Genomic DNA, 16,958 nt, shown 5'->3' on the forward strand with positions numbered 1-16,958 from the left:
ATCTAGCACTGTATGAAATATTAATATATATACATAGGAATAGGTATATGTGTATATATATATATATATACCTGTTCTATGTGTACACATTTATTCTAACTATTCTATTGTAAGCTGTCAGTGTGATTTTACTGTACACCGCACTGAATTGCCGGCTTTTCTCTCTAACACCGCTGCGTATTTCTCGCAAGTCACACTGCTGGTCCGTGTATAATCCGTATTTTTCTGGCCCCCATAGACTTTCATTGGCGTATTTTTTGCGCAATACGGTGACAAACGCAGCATGCTGCGATTTTCTACGGCCGTAGAAGACCGTATAATACAGATCAGTAAAATACGGCTGATAGGAGCTTGGCCATAGAGAAGCATTGTACCGTATGCAATCTGTATTTTCAGCACCTCTCTTACGTCCGTAAAACACGCTAGTGTGAGGCCGGCCTAAGACCCCGGTTTCTCTGGAGGCAGCCATGTCTCTATCCGTGTGGACCGTTGTTTATGTCAGAGACATAAAGAAACACCACGATTTTTAGTGGGTCAGTGGTCATTGTAACCTAGGGCTGAGTCTACCGAGGAACCTGTGCAGTTGGGGAGGACAACTGGTTTTATCGGTCCTCCTGGATTTTGGCGCAAAGATGGAGTGTGTTTTTCTGTGGTAAAGAGGGTCATTTTTTGGGGGTACTTGTTGATCCATATGTAACCGCAAACAGCAGCCGGAAAACTAAGTAGCCTGAGTCGCGGAGAGGTTAGCAACCTGGGTGTACATATTTCCTCTCTGGGTAAGTCACAGTTCTTTTTACCGGCTGAGATTCATTTTGGCGAAAGTAAGGTGGTGATTTCTGCCTTTCTGGACAGTGGGCAGGGTTTAATCTGATTGACTCCCGGTTTGTCCTAGACCAGCATCTCAGTCCTCACAAATTGCCTAGACCTATACCTGTAATCGTTATAGATTCTGCACCCTTGAGTCAGGGGTATTTTACTCGGGTCATTTGAAAGATACATCTGCAGGTAGGGGCCATGCACTAAGAATCAATCAATTGTTATGTGCTAGAGGGCCGATGTCCTGTGGTTCTGAGACTACCTTGGCTTATGACCACTCTACCCTGACGAAGCCACCCTGTGCAGTGGCGATATGCGTGGGGTGCTGGGCTCACCACTTCTCCTTTTGTGCCACAAACATGGGTAATATCTCTGCTCTCTGCATGTCTGTTTTTAACCAAATACTTCCTTTCTCTTCCAGCAGCATGGGGCAGGGCAGAGCATTTGACTCTTCATGTTAGGTCTTTGTTTATAAATATATGTGCCTCATCTTAGTGACGTATTTTTGTCATTGATGTTTGTTTTGCAACTTTGCACAGCTATGCATTTTATTACTGTTGCTCATTTGCACACTTGACCTTTCATGTCCTGTCATAGGTATTATTTTGTTGTCCGGTCATTTAGGACCCCATGTTTGCTATCATACCCCATTTAGTGGCACTATTTGAGGATTTGACTTATGGCAATATTTTGCCTAAGTCCCCAGTGTTTTGCTTTTCTGTGTCCTTTTTAAATGTTTTTAAAAACTTACTGTTTTGGTTTATTTGGTTGTAATAAATATTGTTATGAATTGTCCATTCTTGGTTGATCACTTTTCACTTACAGCACGTAGTGCTTTCCTTCTTGTATTTCCATGCATCTTGCTCACAGTATGTGATTTATAGATCCCATATATTGTACTTATGGTGGTGCCATCTTACATCTAACTTGTACCTGGGCTTATGTTGCACAATGCTGTGGTGGACTGGCAGATTCAGAAGGTAATAAGGTGCAGCGAGTACTGTCACAGACACTGCTTAGGCACCCTCTTAGCCAAGGTTGATACCCGTTCTCTGCCAGAATACCTGTCTGATTTTTAGTATGTGTTTTCAGAACGGGGTGTCTGGAACTCCCTCCTCATTGTGATTATGATTGCTCCGTTAATCTTATTGCTAGGACAAAGCTTCCTCAGAGCAGGTTATATAATATTTCATATCCAGAGGGGCACGCCATGAAGGACTATATCTCAGAATATCTGGCTAAGTATCATATCAGACATGCCTCATCTCCTGTTACAGCAGGTTTCTTCTTTGTGAAGAAAAAAGATGGGGGTTATGCTCCTGTGTAGATTTCTGTGAACTAAATCTGATCTGAATTCAGGATCCGTAGCCTCTTCTTCTCATTCCGGACCTTTTTTAATCAAGTCGTCGGGGCAAAATGGAAGGAAAAAAGAGGGAGAGGGGCACTTCCAGCGGCTCAATAAAACAAGGATTTTATTTAGCAAGAAATAAGACGAACAGTGTTAAAAAACTGATGTGTTTCTTAACGATGATTATGGGCATCCTGGACGCCAGAAACTAGTCAGTTTTTAACTCTGTATGTCTTTTTTATAGCTTGCTAAATAAAATCCTTGTTTTATTGAGCCGCTCGAAGTGCCCCACTCCCTCGTTTTTCCTTTCATTTTGCTCCGACGACTTGATTAAAAAAGGTCCTGAATGAGAATAAGAGGTCCCCCCCCCATCCCGTTGCTACGATGGCTTCTGTTGACCCTTTTTGTCACACTCCCCAGATCTGATTGGAGTTAGTGACGCTATCTCTCCATTCAGATGTGGAGGGGCGGAGTAAACAATGGCTGCCTCGCTCTCCAGCCTCTTCCCGTCTGTGGGAGCTGGAGATCGAGGTGCCTCCTTTCTGCCCTGACACATACTCACTGCGATCGCCGCCGCCAGGTGCTCCCCTCTGCTGCCCTCCGCTCCCTATGCCGTCCCCCCTGCTGCTGCCAGCTCCATCTCCTCCATCTGCTGCTGCATCTCTTCATCCCCCCCCCCGCGCCTGACAGCCCTTTCCCACCCTAGTGATCACCCCCTGGCACGCTGATCTCTCCCCTGCCACGCTGATCTCTCCCCTGCCCCGCTGATCTCCCCCGTGCCCGAGAATCGCTCTATGGCCTGCTGATCTCCCCCCTGCCCCAATGATCATCCCCTCCCGCCCCATATTTCCCATTAGGGTTAGAGTTGGGCTAAAGTGAGGGTTGGGATTAGGGGTAGGGTTAGGGGTGTGTTCGGGTTAAGGTTGGAGTTGGAATTGAGGGGTTTCCCCTGTTTAAGCACATCAGGGGCTCTGCAAACGAAACAGGACAGCCGAAGACCATTCCATCAAAGTCTGCATTTATTTCGTACGTAGCAGAGCAGCTCCCCTCGCTGCGATCTATTGAAAGTCATCCGTCAAGACAAGCTTTTGAAAAAAAAAGTCTGCATTTCAAAACGTCACTACTTTCCTTCTGAGCCTCGACGTGTGCCCAAACAGTGGTCCCCCCTCCACATATGGGGTACCAACGTACTCAGGACAAACTGGACAACAACTTTTGGGGTCCAATTTCTCCTGTTACCCTTGTGAAAATAGAACAATTCCTTGCTAAAAAATCATTTTTGAGGAAAGAAAAATGATTTTTTATTTTCACAGCTCTGCGTTATAAACTTCTGTGAAGCACTTGGTGGCTCAAAGTGCTCACCACACATTTAGATAAGTTCCAGGAGTGGGTCTAGTTTCCAAAATGGTGTCACTTGTGGGGGGTTTCTAATGTTTAGGCACACAGGGGCCCTCCAAACGCGACATGGCGTCCGCTAACGATTGGAGCTAATTTTCCATTCAAAAAGTCAAATGGCGCTCTTTCCCTTCCGAGCCCTGCCGGGCGTCCAAACAGTGGTTTACCCTCACATATGAGGTATCGGTGTACTCAGGAGAAATTGCCCAACAAATTTTAGCATTTATTTTATCCTGTTGCCCATGTGAAAATGAAAAAATTGAGGCTAAAAGAATTTTTTTGTGAAAAAAAAAAAAAAAGTACTTTTTTATTTTTACGGATCAATTTGTGAAACACCTGGGGGTTCAAAGTGCTCACTATGCATCTAGATAAGTTTGTTGAAAGGTCTAGTTTCCATAATGGGGTCCCTTGTGGAGGAGCTCCAATCTTTAGGCACAAAGGGGCTCTCCAAACGCAACATGGTGTCCGCTAACGATTGGAGCTAATTTTCCATTCAAGAAGTCAAATGGCGCTCCTTCCCTTCCAAGCCCTGCCGTGCGGCCAAACAGTGGTTCCCCCCCCCTCACATATGGGGTTTAAACGTACTCAGGACAAATTGGACAACTTTTGGGGTCCACTTTCTCCTTTTACCCTTTGGAAAATATAAAAATTGTTACTAAAAGATCATTTTTGTGACTAAAAAGTTAAATGTTCATTTTTTCCTTCCATGTTGCTTCTGCTGCTGTGAAACACCTGAAAGGTTAATAAACTTCTTTAATGTGGTTTTGATCTCCTTGTAGGGTGCAATTTTTAAAATGGTGTCACTTTTGGGTATTTTCAGCCATATAGATCCCTCAGCCGCGCGCGTATCGCCGGAGCTTCAGTGGATCCCAGGGGGAGAGTATATAACTATTTTTTATTTTAATTATTTTTTTAACAGGGATATGGTGCCCATACTGCTGTATACTACGTGGGCTGTGTTAGATACCGCGTGGCTGCTATATACTACATAGGCAGTGCTATATACTGCGTGGCCTGTGCTATATATTACGTGGCCACTGTTATATACTGCGTGGGCAGTGTTATATACTATGTGGCTACTATATACTGCGTAGGCAGTGTTCTATACTATGTGGCTGCTATATACTGCGTGGGCTGCACTATATATTACGTGGCCAGTGTTATATACTGCGTTGCCTGTGTTATATACTACATTGCCTGTGTTATATACTGCATGGGCTGTGTTATATAGTACGTGGCTGTGTTATATACTGCGTGGCCACTGTTATATATTGCGTGGCCTGTATTAACGCATCGGGTATTCTACAATATGTATGTATATAGCAGCCACAAAGTATATAGCACAGGCCACGTAGTATTTGTCTGCTATATACTACATGGCTCCTATATACTACGTGGCCTGTGCTATATACTATGTGGCTGCTATATACATACATACATAAATACATATTCTAGAATACCCGATGCGTTAGAATCGGGCCATCATCTAGTGTACCATAAAGAGAAGACTGCATGAAAGTAAATACAGAGGGTTCACTATACGGTGCCAGCAACTCATAAGCATCAAGAATAACAAGGCTAGACTGGACTTTGCTAAAAACATCTAAAAAAGCCAGCACAGTTCTGGAAGAACATTCTTTGGACAGATGAAACCAAGATCAACCTCTGCCATACTTTTCTCTTTCCATCATTCTGGTAAAGGCGTGGTACAGCTCATGATCCAAAGCATACCACATCATCTGTAAAACACAGCGGAGGCAGTGTGATGGCTTGGACATGCGTGGCTGCCAGTGGCATTGGGTCACTAGTGTTTATTGATGATGTGACACAGGACAGAAGCAACCGAATGAATTCTGAGGTATTCAGAGCCATACTGTGTGCTCAGATCCATTCAAATGCAGCCAAACTGATTGGTTGTCGTTTCATACTACAGATGGACAATGACCCAAAACATAAAGCCAAAGCAACCCAGGAGTTTATTAAAGCAAAGAAGTGGAATATTCTTGAAAGGCCAAGTCAGTCACCTGATCTCAACCCAATTGAGCATGTATTTCACTTGCTAAAGACTAAACTTCAGACAGAAAGGCCCACAAACAAACAGCAACTGAAAACCACCGCAGTGAAGGCCTGGCAGAGCTTCAAAAAGGAGGAAACACAGCGTCTGGTGATGTCCATGAGTTCAAGACTTCAGGCAGTCATTGCCAACAAAGGGTTTTCAACCAAGTACTAGAAATTAACATTTTTATTTAAAATTACTGAATTTGTCCAATTATTTTGGTCCCTTTAAAAACAGGGTGGCACATGTTAAGGAGCTGAAACTCCTAAACCCTTCATCCAATTTTAATGTGAATACCCTCAAATGAAAGATGAAAGTCTGAACTTCAACTGCAACTGAATTGGTTTGTTTAAAATTCATTGTGGTAATGTCTATAACCAAAATTAGAAAAATGTCTTTGTCCAAATATGGACCTAACTGTACATTATGGTTATATATAAACAATGGTCAGATATGCAAATCAAGATAATGGTAGGACAAAAGATATAAGCAGATGGATCAAGTCCATTTCCGTGTTGATGTTCGACAATGTGTGCGCTGGGCCGCAGCGGGCATGGGCTGCCATCTGGATCTTTGGTCCTTCAAGCACGTTACTTTATGTGACTTCCCTTTTGAAATGGACTGCAATGATAACAGAAAGTGCGACCACATGGCCTTACACTGGCCGTTTCCTTTGGATCTCTCCCCTCCCACCCTCTGGGCTGAATCTATATCCTCTCCCATTACCTCCAGTAGCTAAAACACCAAAACGTAAGACGGGTCATAACTCTTTAATGGACTGTCCTAGGGAGGCAGTTTTGGCGCCATCACATCCGGTCGGGCCCCTGCTACCTTGATCTTAGCTATCTGGTTCTTACTATCCATTTTGTGTATGCCCTTCCCTGGGGTGTTACAACGGATCGAGACCCTGGAGAGCATTCAGCCCATTCCAGAGATGTTGAAAGAGAAGTCCTGGAATGTGGCCAGGATGTACGATAAGTCCCTATTATCCTAATGAAATCATAGCTGTTGGAACAAAGACGTTAGACCGCGTGGTACCTACATGGCAAGAAAGCCTTTTGTTCTGAACTTAGCTGGCTCAAGGAATGAGATCTGTTACTCACAGCCTTTTGAGGCTTGACCCACTCCCCCCTGCTGAGCTAGGTGTAATCATACAGCTGCAAGCTGAAGGGGGTTTTATAAGCCCATGCCAGATAGGATACAAATGATTGACGTGAAATTATGTCTCTCATATTCTTTACCGATTGATCGCCACAGTATTTCCTGTCATGGAAAGAAAGCAGAGCTCTTGAATGTTTTGAACCTTTGAGTGTCCTGTGCTTCATACTCACATAAACCCTAATTGATTCACAGTGATGACAGCATGCTCCTTGTACCTCTTCTCATAGAACTGAAGCAGAAACCAAGAAAGTCCTGCAGGAGCTAAACGCCCGCCTGGATCAGGCCCAGCACCAGGAGACGGTGAGTGTCAGGACTGTGTCCTGTGTGGCAGATGCTGACCTGAGCGTACATTTATCCAGTGTCACCATCACCATGGTGTGCGTGTCACCTGCAGGATTGCACTGCTGATAGTCCGCAGCTGCGTTGTTTTGTAATATTGCTCTTATGTGGCAAAAGCTGCTTATAAAACATGGTTTCTTTCCTGCACAGGGGTCTCATTACCAGCCAGGACTTCCGTCCTGCCTCTCCCGTCCTGCCTCTCCCGTCGTGCCTCTCCCGTCGTGCCTCTCCCGTCGTGCCTCTCCCGTCGTGCCTCTCCCGTCCTGCCTCTCCCTTCCTGCCTCTCCCTTCCTGTGCATCCCCTTGCGATGTTGTGCGGCTACAATCTGATCACACATTGGAGGTGAAGGTTCTCCGTCTGTTTTTTATTTAGGGCCTTTGCCCACATTTTCCTTGTTGAATTGGACACATGATGTAATAATGACTGCAGAGCAGAATCAGACTTTTTTTTTTTTTTTATAAATAATTTAGTCTCCGTTGCAGCAATATTAGCAATCAAAGTATTCGGCACGTAATAAGTTCCCTTTTTTAGTCCAGCGGCTGTTATCAGACAGTTCTCACTGATGTTTAATCGTCATTTATCAGGTGTCGGAGCGAGTGGAGCGGCGGCTGCAGCAACTGGAGCAAGAGATGAGAGCAGAGCGGCATCAAGCAGAGCGGCATCAAGCAGAGCGACAACAGGATCACTTGGGCCGTATGTCTGCTCAGCTGCAGGAGGTGAGTCCTCCCTGTGTGGTCTGTGTCCTTCCTGTTGGTGGTACTCTCTGGAGTATCAGACTTGTCCACGCTCTGCATTATTCAGTGCACAATGTTCATACAGGGCCTGCAGGAGAGTCTGGTTTACAGTTCGGCATTTGCATGTGAAATATTGAAGAATACATGGATAAGTGTGATATCTGGTGCAGACACCTCTTGTTCTTTAGCGTTTCCTATTCTGCGTGTCGTCATGCTCAGACCACAGCAGGGGTACGTATCCAGCTGAATTCACCAGAAACCTGCCTGCATTTACACCATATTTATCATGGTTTTTACACATTTCTGCACCTTGTTTGATAAGGGGAACATGGTCTTGTGACTTTTCAATATTGCGCTGTGTAGCTAGAGTCTCCATGGCCCAAAAAATACACCGGAGGGGTGGCACATATTGCTGGCAGTCAGAAGGAGGAGGACAGGGGAGTCTGAAGGAGGAGGACAGGGGAGTCTGAAAGAAGAGGGCAGAGGAGTCTGAAAGAAGAGGGCAGAGGAGTCTGAAGGAGGAGGGCGTGGGAGTCTGAAGGAGGAGGGCATGGGAATCTGAAGGAGGAGGGCGTGGGAGTCTGAAGGAGGAGGGCATGGGAGTCTGAAGGAGGAGGGCATGGGAGTCTGAAGGAGGAGGGCGTAGGTGTCTGAAGGAGGAGGGCGTAGGACTCTGAAGGAGGAGGGCATAAGAGTCTGAAGGAGGAGGGCGTAGGAGTCTGAAGGAGGAGGGCGAAGGAGTCTGAAGGAGGAGTGTGTAGGAGGAGGGCGGAAGAGTGTGTAGGAGGAGGAGTGTGAAGGTGGATGCTGCCCCCCTCCAGTTTTGGGGTTACTAGTGTGTCACCTCTCCCCAGATTCTTGTGTTGTCGTGATTAGTGATAAGCGAAAATACTCGTTACTGGAGATTTCCCGAGCATGCTCGGGTGTCCTCCGAGTATTTTTTAGTGCTCGGAGATTTAGTTTTCCTCACCTCAGCTGAATGATTTACATCTCTTTGTTAGCTTCATTACATGTGGGGATTCTCTAGCAACCAGGCAACCCCCACATGTACTTATGCTGGCTAACAGATGTAAATCATTCAGCTGCAGCGATGAAAACTAAATTTCCGAGCACTAAAAAATACTCGGAGGACACCCGAGCGTGCTCGGGGAATCTTGAGTAATGAGTATATTCGCTCATCACTAGTCGTGACCATTCAGCACAATCCCAGAACATAGGAGTGGTGTCTGGCCGCGCTCGGCTACAGGAGGCGACACTTTTACCTTCCCTCTTCTCTTTCCTCCGATGTCTGCCACGCTCGTGTCTCACTCAGCCCCAGCACCTTCATATTCACATCTAGGCGTCTCTTATGGAAATGTTCACACTTAATAGAGGAGAGAGACAGCGTTAGCGTTGTTATTATAGATTTAAAGAGACCCGGGGGGGTCCGTCACCGCTCACTGCTCCTTCTGATGCAAGAGCATTTAGGAGTCCGGAGTCAGCGGAAGAGAAGAGCAAGCGCGACCTGACATGAAACAGCAGACGATGAATGGTAGAAGCGGTGGGCGGCCGCAGGCGGGGGGCCAGAGACCTCATCTCACACACAGCACCTTATTGTAAGGCACATTTTGGGAATCTGCTGCACGACTTCCTCAGTAGTTTCTCCCGTCCTTCCCTCTCGCCTCTGATATCGTTGCTCTTTATTCTTGTAGGTTATCTTGTGCTGTCTTGCATCTCTACGATGCATGCTGGGAGTTGTAGTCTGCCTCAGGGCACAGATAATCACAGCTCTATAGCCAAATGTAATCTGAGACTGGAAATCCTTTCCTTAAATGGGTTTTTCCAGAAATAAAGTTGATTTTAATCACTAGATCTTAGAAAAATAATAATAATTTCCACAATTGGATGATAAATATAATGTCCCTGTGCTGAGCTAATCTTATACATGTCCCCGGCTATACTGTGTAATGGTCGTGTCTGACTGTACAGGGACATGGTCTCATCGTACCACAATGATGCGGCAACCATCCCTGTACGTCGCCCCAGGGGCCTGTACTGCTCCCCTCACGTTGGCGATTATTGCGTTTGGCTGGTCACAATTGATCAGCCAATCACAGCGATGTAACAGTAGTCAACTCTCCTGATTAACCCCTTAGGCGCTGATTGGCATGGAGGGATTAATGTAAAATGGCGATTTCCATTCTGAACACCGTCTTTACCTCAGAGCTGGCGTGCAGAGCGGTGGTAGACTCCCTAGGTGATCAGTTTCTTTTGAAAAAAAAAAAAAGGAAAAGATTAACTTTATAGGGCGTTGATATCGTGGACATCACGGTCATTCTTTATACAAACTTTTTTTTTTTATTACATCTGTTCATTTTTTCATTTCACTTTTTCCTTTTCTCTCCTTTTATAATAAATAGTATGATTTACACCCACCATGCACACAACACCGGGTGGCAGTGCCATGCAGACATCCCTAGAGTTCAGAAGACTCTGTAAGCAGCAGAGGCCGGCACTTTCCTTAGCCCAGACATGGATTCAGGCAGTCAGGAGGGTCCCACGTTTCTCCTCACCTAGTGAGGACGGACACCCAACAGGTGCCCTAGCACCCAGCCAACCCCTACACCAATCAAGGCTATACGGACTTCACCCCCACAAAAATGATCAGCCTGTTATTCCGCATTTCATGGCTGACTCAGGAACCAATGTGACTTACAGGCGCACTGACATTGGCTTCTTCAGCTAGGAAATAATAATCCTCATATGCCAGATGGACCCCTATAAAAGCAGCAAACAAAATGACACTTTGGGGCTTTGTGCTGCATATGGGCATTGTCAGAAAGCCAGGGATATCGGCAATACTGCAGAACTGATAAACTCTACAGCACACTATGTACTCTAAAGCACACTATGTACTCTAAAGCACACTATATACCCTACAGCAAACTATGTACTCTACAGCACACTATATACTCTACAGCACACTATGTACTCTACAGCACACAATGTACTCTACAGCACACTATGTACTCTACAGCACACTAGGTACTCTACAGCACACTATGTACTCTACAGCACGCTATATGCCCTACAGCACACTATATGCCCTACAGCACGCTATATGCCCTACAGCACGCTATATGCCCTACTGCACGCTATACATCCTACAGCACACTATATGCCCTACTGCACACTATATACCCTACAGCACACTATATGCCCTACAGCACACTATATACTTTACAGCACACTATAGTCCGTATCAAATGCAATTTAATTTTTTAGAATATTAATTTATTTATTAGAGACCAAAACACACAAAAAACAGATAAAAAACATTTAAAAACAATAAAGAACAAGTCCCATAAAGAGGTGGATCACCCCTGGACCCAAACCTGCAATACCAATAATTTTACAATATCATAAATAATACAGACAATATAAACTAGAAAGCAGACCTTATAACATGAGCAAGTACAGGCTACATTTATGGGCATACAATGCATATATGCCAGTCACTAGTAGTCTTAACAAGAGGACAAATATACCTATATCATGCCAGCAGGGCTATATATAAACCAGTACAGAGCCCCCTGGTGATTCAAAAGACACAAAAAAATGACAAATATAGTCAAATAAGTATTGTAGAACGAAGACCAGACCTAGTGCAACACTGGATAACGGGAGGACCAGCCGGATTCCCCTGTCTAGCTTATCCGTACAACTACACACCCAAAAAGTAGAATCTGATGCTCAAAAGAACCCCATTCACATGGAAAAATGCCCATGATGGGGGAAAGTAGTCAATTAGACCTGCCCCAGAAAAATATTTGAGACCTGAAATGAGGGACCAGAGGGGGTCATAGACCCAACGCGTGTCGCCACAGCGGTGGCTTCATCAGGGGTGAAGGTGATAGTGAAGGACTCTACGACGCTCTATTACATACAATTCCTAAGTGGCATGAATGCAAACAGCTGAGGACGCATGTGGAGTGCATATCATTATAAAGGCGCCATACCTGAGAGGTGTATATGGAACGCTGGGTATACCAACATGGACAGCTAAAGCAGGAGAGCGCATGCGCAATGGACGCCAACCCGTAAGTAAAGGAAGTACAGCCTGGTAAATTGCAATGAATGATTAAAGTATACAGCACATGCGCACGAGAATAATGGCGACCGCTGATAAATGAAAGCCGCATATGTACTAGGCACAATAGGCTTGTGTGATGCGCACGTGCAAAAGCGGCATTAAAAGTACTGAGCAAATAGAATAGACTTCTTTCCGCTTGCGCAAGAGGAAGATGGCAGCCCCTGAGACGTGAAAGCCGCACATGTAACATATACAGTAGTAGAGGACCCATATAGTGCGTTCACACAAAAACGGCCTGAAAGTACTAAGCACATTAAAGTGAACACCACGGCGCACATATGACAGGCACACAGAACTTGTGTAGTGCGCATGCGCAAAAGCAGCATAAGAGATGCTAAGCAAATAGAATGAACTGCATTGCACTTACGTAGGAAGATGTTGACAACCTCTGGGACATAAAAGCCGCACATATAATAAACACGGAGGGTTTGTATAATGCGCAAACACAAAAATGGCCTGAAGGTACTGAGCGCATTGAAGTGAACACCTCGGCGCACTCCCCACCTAACAAATCAATGAAACCTATAAAACAAACAACACCAGAGGACCCAAAAGCCAACATCAGGTGTTTACTACCCTTCGTGCTCTCTCAATACCCGCCCAATCACGTGCTCCTTGCCAAACCACCCTGGGTATGATTTCCGACCATACAAAGACTAACTGTGAGAAAAATCCCGAAAATGTATCGATGTCTGCCGCATTAGTGTAAGGAGCTCTGTCAACTGTATCACACCTAAATCGTTTCCTCCTGCATGCAGCACCAAAATAACTCTGTTGATCTTCTTGAAATTTGAACCACCTCTACCAACACTTGAGACCATGTCAGTCCACGAATGCCTCTCCAATTTACATCCACGCTGTTGAACCCAAGCGATCTTCCTCCTGGTCGACACTCCGCTCTCTACTCGGCCCAGAATACATAAGAATGACCCAGGATCCAAACACTTGGCCTAGTATATCCTGAAATGACAATATAACTGAAAATTTTTCTCTCTCTCTCTCTCTCTCTCTCTCTCTATATATATATACACATGTATATATACACATGTGTGTATATATATATATATATATATATATATATATATATTATAACATTAACAGATCAGGTCTAACGTAACAAAAGAAGCAAGATGAACGCCACCATCCAATCCTCCTCAGTTTCGTCATTCGTAAGACCCGCTTGCGCCGCTTCATTCGCAGCGCTGATTCTGAGTGAATGAGTGCCAAATTCTCCCGGAGGACTATTCAAAATACCTAAAATCCGACACAGCAATGCCAAAAATTGAAATCTGGTTAACGGTGATCCGTCAAAATGCGCGAAAAAGGCAGTGCTAACCGGTCTTATCGCCCAATACTGTGAAACCAATGTAATGGGGCAAACCGGACCGGTAATAGAAAACAAAGGAAACCATAAACCGTTACCAGAGTAGTCCGTTTTTGAGCGACGAATGCGAATTCTGATGCCACCATTACAGATCGAGATATCATTATGTTGTAAACCCCCAGGCTTGTGCACCGAAGGAGCTACCAGCTCACTAACGCGCAAAGCTCCAAAACAGGCGATTCCGTAAGCCGCCGAAAATAATATGGATTCAAAAGCAGAGCTGCACACCGATTTTGTACTGTCAATAATTCGAGCCAAGAGAGGAAAAGAAATTGGTCGTCTAACCAATTGTTATTCCGAAGATCTTTAAAGACCTTAGTTTAAAATGAAAAGATAACCCTGATAACCTATTCCTGGCTAACGCCGCCGAGGATCCGCTTGCATGTAGATGTTGTAAATAAACCTCTGTTGCTTCCAACCTTGCTCCGCTGGAAGTATTCACCGTGTCTTTATTCGCAAACTCCCACCATTCCTGCCATGCCTTACCATATGCATGCCATGTTGAATTAGCAACTGACGCCCGAATCAGTGGCATTAGGAGGTTCCTGGTGCCTCCCATAGGTATTCCGGGCACAGAGTTCCCTGTTGACTGGCCTCTGGAGCGAGATTCCGGAACTTCTGAAAATTAAATCGTGAAAGTGAGGCAGCCATAGCATTATCAATACCAGGAACATGCCTGGAACGGAACCAAATATTCAACTGTAAGCATTTTAACACCAGGAATCGAATAAGCTTTATGACTGGGATACTGGAAGAAGACAAATGATTCAACAAATGAACCACACTCTCGTTGTCTGTCCAAAAACAAATTTGAGAATTACGAAACTGACCACCCCAAATAACAACTGCCACTACCAACGGGAATAACTCAAGCAATGTAAGATTTTTTGTCCAATTATTATCAACCCAATTTTTTGGCCACCTCTCTGCGCACCACTGGTCCTGGAAAATGACACCAAAACCCATCGACCCAGCCGCATCAGCGAAGAGATGAATATCCCGACACGACTTTTCCTCACTTTGAAAACAAGTTCAACCGTTGTATTTTTGCAAAAAACTTCTCCATACCCGCAGGTCTTCCAGCAAAGGAAGACCAAGCCTGATCCTATGGTGAGGAAGCCTCACCCCTCGTGTAGCCATTGCCAAACGATGTGAAAAAATCCTACCCATCGGCATAACCCAGCATGCAAATGCTAGAAAACCCAAAAGGGATTGCATTTGTACTAGGGTAACTTTTTTATGGCAAGAAAACCATCAATTTTTTCAAGTAATTTTACTATTTTTTTCCGAGGGCAAGCGAAACACCTTGTTAACGGAGTCTATTTCAATACCGATAAAGGATAAGCAGGTAAGCGGACCCATTGTTTTTTCTTCTGATAGCAGCACCCCGAAAACTTTCATTAACTTCCGAAACTTAATCAACACCTTTTCACAAAAATCTGAATTTGCTGAACCAACAAAAAGAAAATCATCCAAATAATGTGTAATCCATTGTGATATTGCCGCCCATTCAAGGAAGCTACTGAATAATTCGAAATACTTACATGAGATGGAACAACCCATAGGCAGGCAGGTGTCATAATAATAGTTACCATCCATATAACATCCAAGAAGATAACAATCTGGATGAACTAGAAGCAAGCGGAAAGCCGACGCAATGTCAGATTTTGCCATAAGTGCTCCAGGTCCTGCCTGACGCAAAAGCATCAACGCATGATCAAAAGGCGCATAATTTACTGACACCTCCTCCTGACTAATTCCGTCATTCACCGAAGAACATTTTGGGTGCGAAAGATGATGAATGAGCCGAAACTCCCCCGACTCTTTTTTTTGGAACTATCCCCAACGGGGATGCCCTCAAATTGTAAAAGGGGGGTGTAGAAAAAGGTCCCATTATTCGACCTAGTGCCACTTCTTTTGCAATCTTGGTTGATAAAACTAGCGGGAGTTCTTTTGCTGATTTTAAATTAGACAGGGTGGACTTTGAGGCTGGTCTGGGGCATTTTGTAACTGAGTGCGGTCCTCCGCAAACTGAGCACTCGTGTTTATACTTACACAATCCATAATATCTGCAATGGCCTTCATTGGACAACCAGCAAGTTCCAGGCCTCCGAACGGTGACTGGCCCCGAGCCTGTCTGTTGGGCAGGGGCCCCGGATTGAAAGGGCTGACTGCTCCTTTGAGCCATCATAAGACGCAACCAAGAGTCCATGGCCTTAACTCCCCAACCTAGCTGTGGGTTAATGGCTAGATGAAAATCCTCGTCATACCTCCACCACGCTGCGCCCCCGTGTGTCTTATATGAATTACAAATGGTATCCATATACAGAAACAAGTCAGAGCACCTCTCTGGGTGTTTCTTTCCCATAACACAACCTAAAACGAAAAATGCTTGAAGCCAATTGTTAATTGTTTTTGCAACTTTTGGACGACGCTCATAAAACCTGTCGGAGGAACGCCGTTCCTTGTCCACAGAGCTTTGTTCAGGGGACAATAATGATCATATATCAATGTAGTCATTACCCCATATTTTTTCCAAAGTCTTCTTATCCAAATTAGACCCCAAAGGCGCCTCACCACAATAGAAAACATCCTTGTGAATATCCGCACGCAAAGGCGTGGGAACATTAGCAGCGCTTTTTTCTTTGGTCAATAACTTAGGATTCAAAACTAATTTTTCGCCACTCAAAATGCTTCGCAGATTTTCCAATGTCACAAATTTTTTACCTTCTCCTTCCCATGCTCCTGCATAATCAAACTCACCGGACTGTGTCTCAGGCGTTGTTATAACTGCAGAAACAGGAAGGGACTCCTCATGATAACCTCGCTGAACTTCGTGAGACGTCCTGGGAGATTGGCGACTCCTTCCATGACTGCATCCGCGGGACCCCGATGAGGAAGAATGATAATGCGATTTCTTCGAACATCTGCTGAATCTAGAAACTGATCTCCCCCTTCTATGACTGGATCGACGACTATGGCATCTGGAAGAACTGCTGTCCGAATCCGAAGAAGAGTAAGAAGATCTATTATGTCTTCCTCTTCTATGACTCTTCCTCCTTTTATGAGCCGAAGCCATATCAGTGGGAACTGATAAAGCATAGCCTGCTTCTGCTGATGACGCAGTCACCAATCCATGATGTTGTGAAAATTGTGCAAATGACATTGTTGGCATAGCACTGACAACTTGACCTACATTACCAGGACCTATCAGCAAAGGAGGTGTCTGTATGGGGTTAGGAAGTTGGGACAAAGCCAACATGGGCGGAGGGGGCAATATTTGTTGCTTACTATATCCAGCCTGCAACAATGGAGCTGGTTGTGGGCTAACCAGACCCAGACTTGAAGAAGTATGGGCAGTAATAGGATTATCTTGCAAAGGTTGATTCCCTACCGAGGCCAAATCAACCGACAAGTGTTCTGCAACTGGCTGAGGTAGCGAACATGGTTGTTGTTCAGTTACTCTGCTGCGCCCAGCCTCAACCTCGGATGATGAACTGGCACTGTGTGTACCTCCCATGTGTTGATATTGTCCTGTCACACCGTGAGGTAAAATTAGGTTTGTTCCCCCTATACTTCTCGAAACTCCCTC

At 44.9% G+C, this 16,958-nt stretch overlaps 1 protein-coding gene across 9 annotated transcripts in view; it reads left to right on the forward strand.

Moving 5' to 3' along the window:
* CEP128 (centrosomal protein 128) overlaps window positions 1-16,958 on the forward strand; it is a 264,011-nt gene that overhangs the window by 125,083 nt on the left and 121,970 nt on the right. For all 9 annotated transcript variants that reach the window (XM_069735756.1, XM_069735755.1, XM_069735753.1 and 6 more), the window contains 2 exons: window positions 7,004-7,076; window positions 7,701-7,832. In XM_069735756.1, coding sequence (XP_069591857.1) covers window positions 7,004-7,076; window positions 7,701-7,832 — 205 coding nt within the window. The remainder of the gene's footprint in view (window positions 1-7,003; window positions 7,077-7,700; window positions 7,833-16,958) is intronic.

The sequence above is a fragment of the Ranitomeya imitator genome, chromosome 1 (genome assembly GCF_032444005.1).
Source record: "Ranitomeya imitator isolate aRanImi1 chromosome 1, aRanImi1.pri, whole genome shotgun sequence".
Lineage (NCBI taxonomy): Eukaryota > Metazoa > Chordata > Amphibia > Anura > Dendrobatidae > Ranitomeya > Ranitomeya imitator.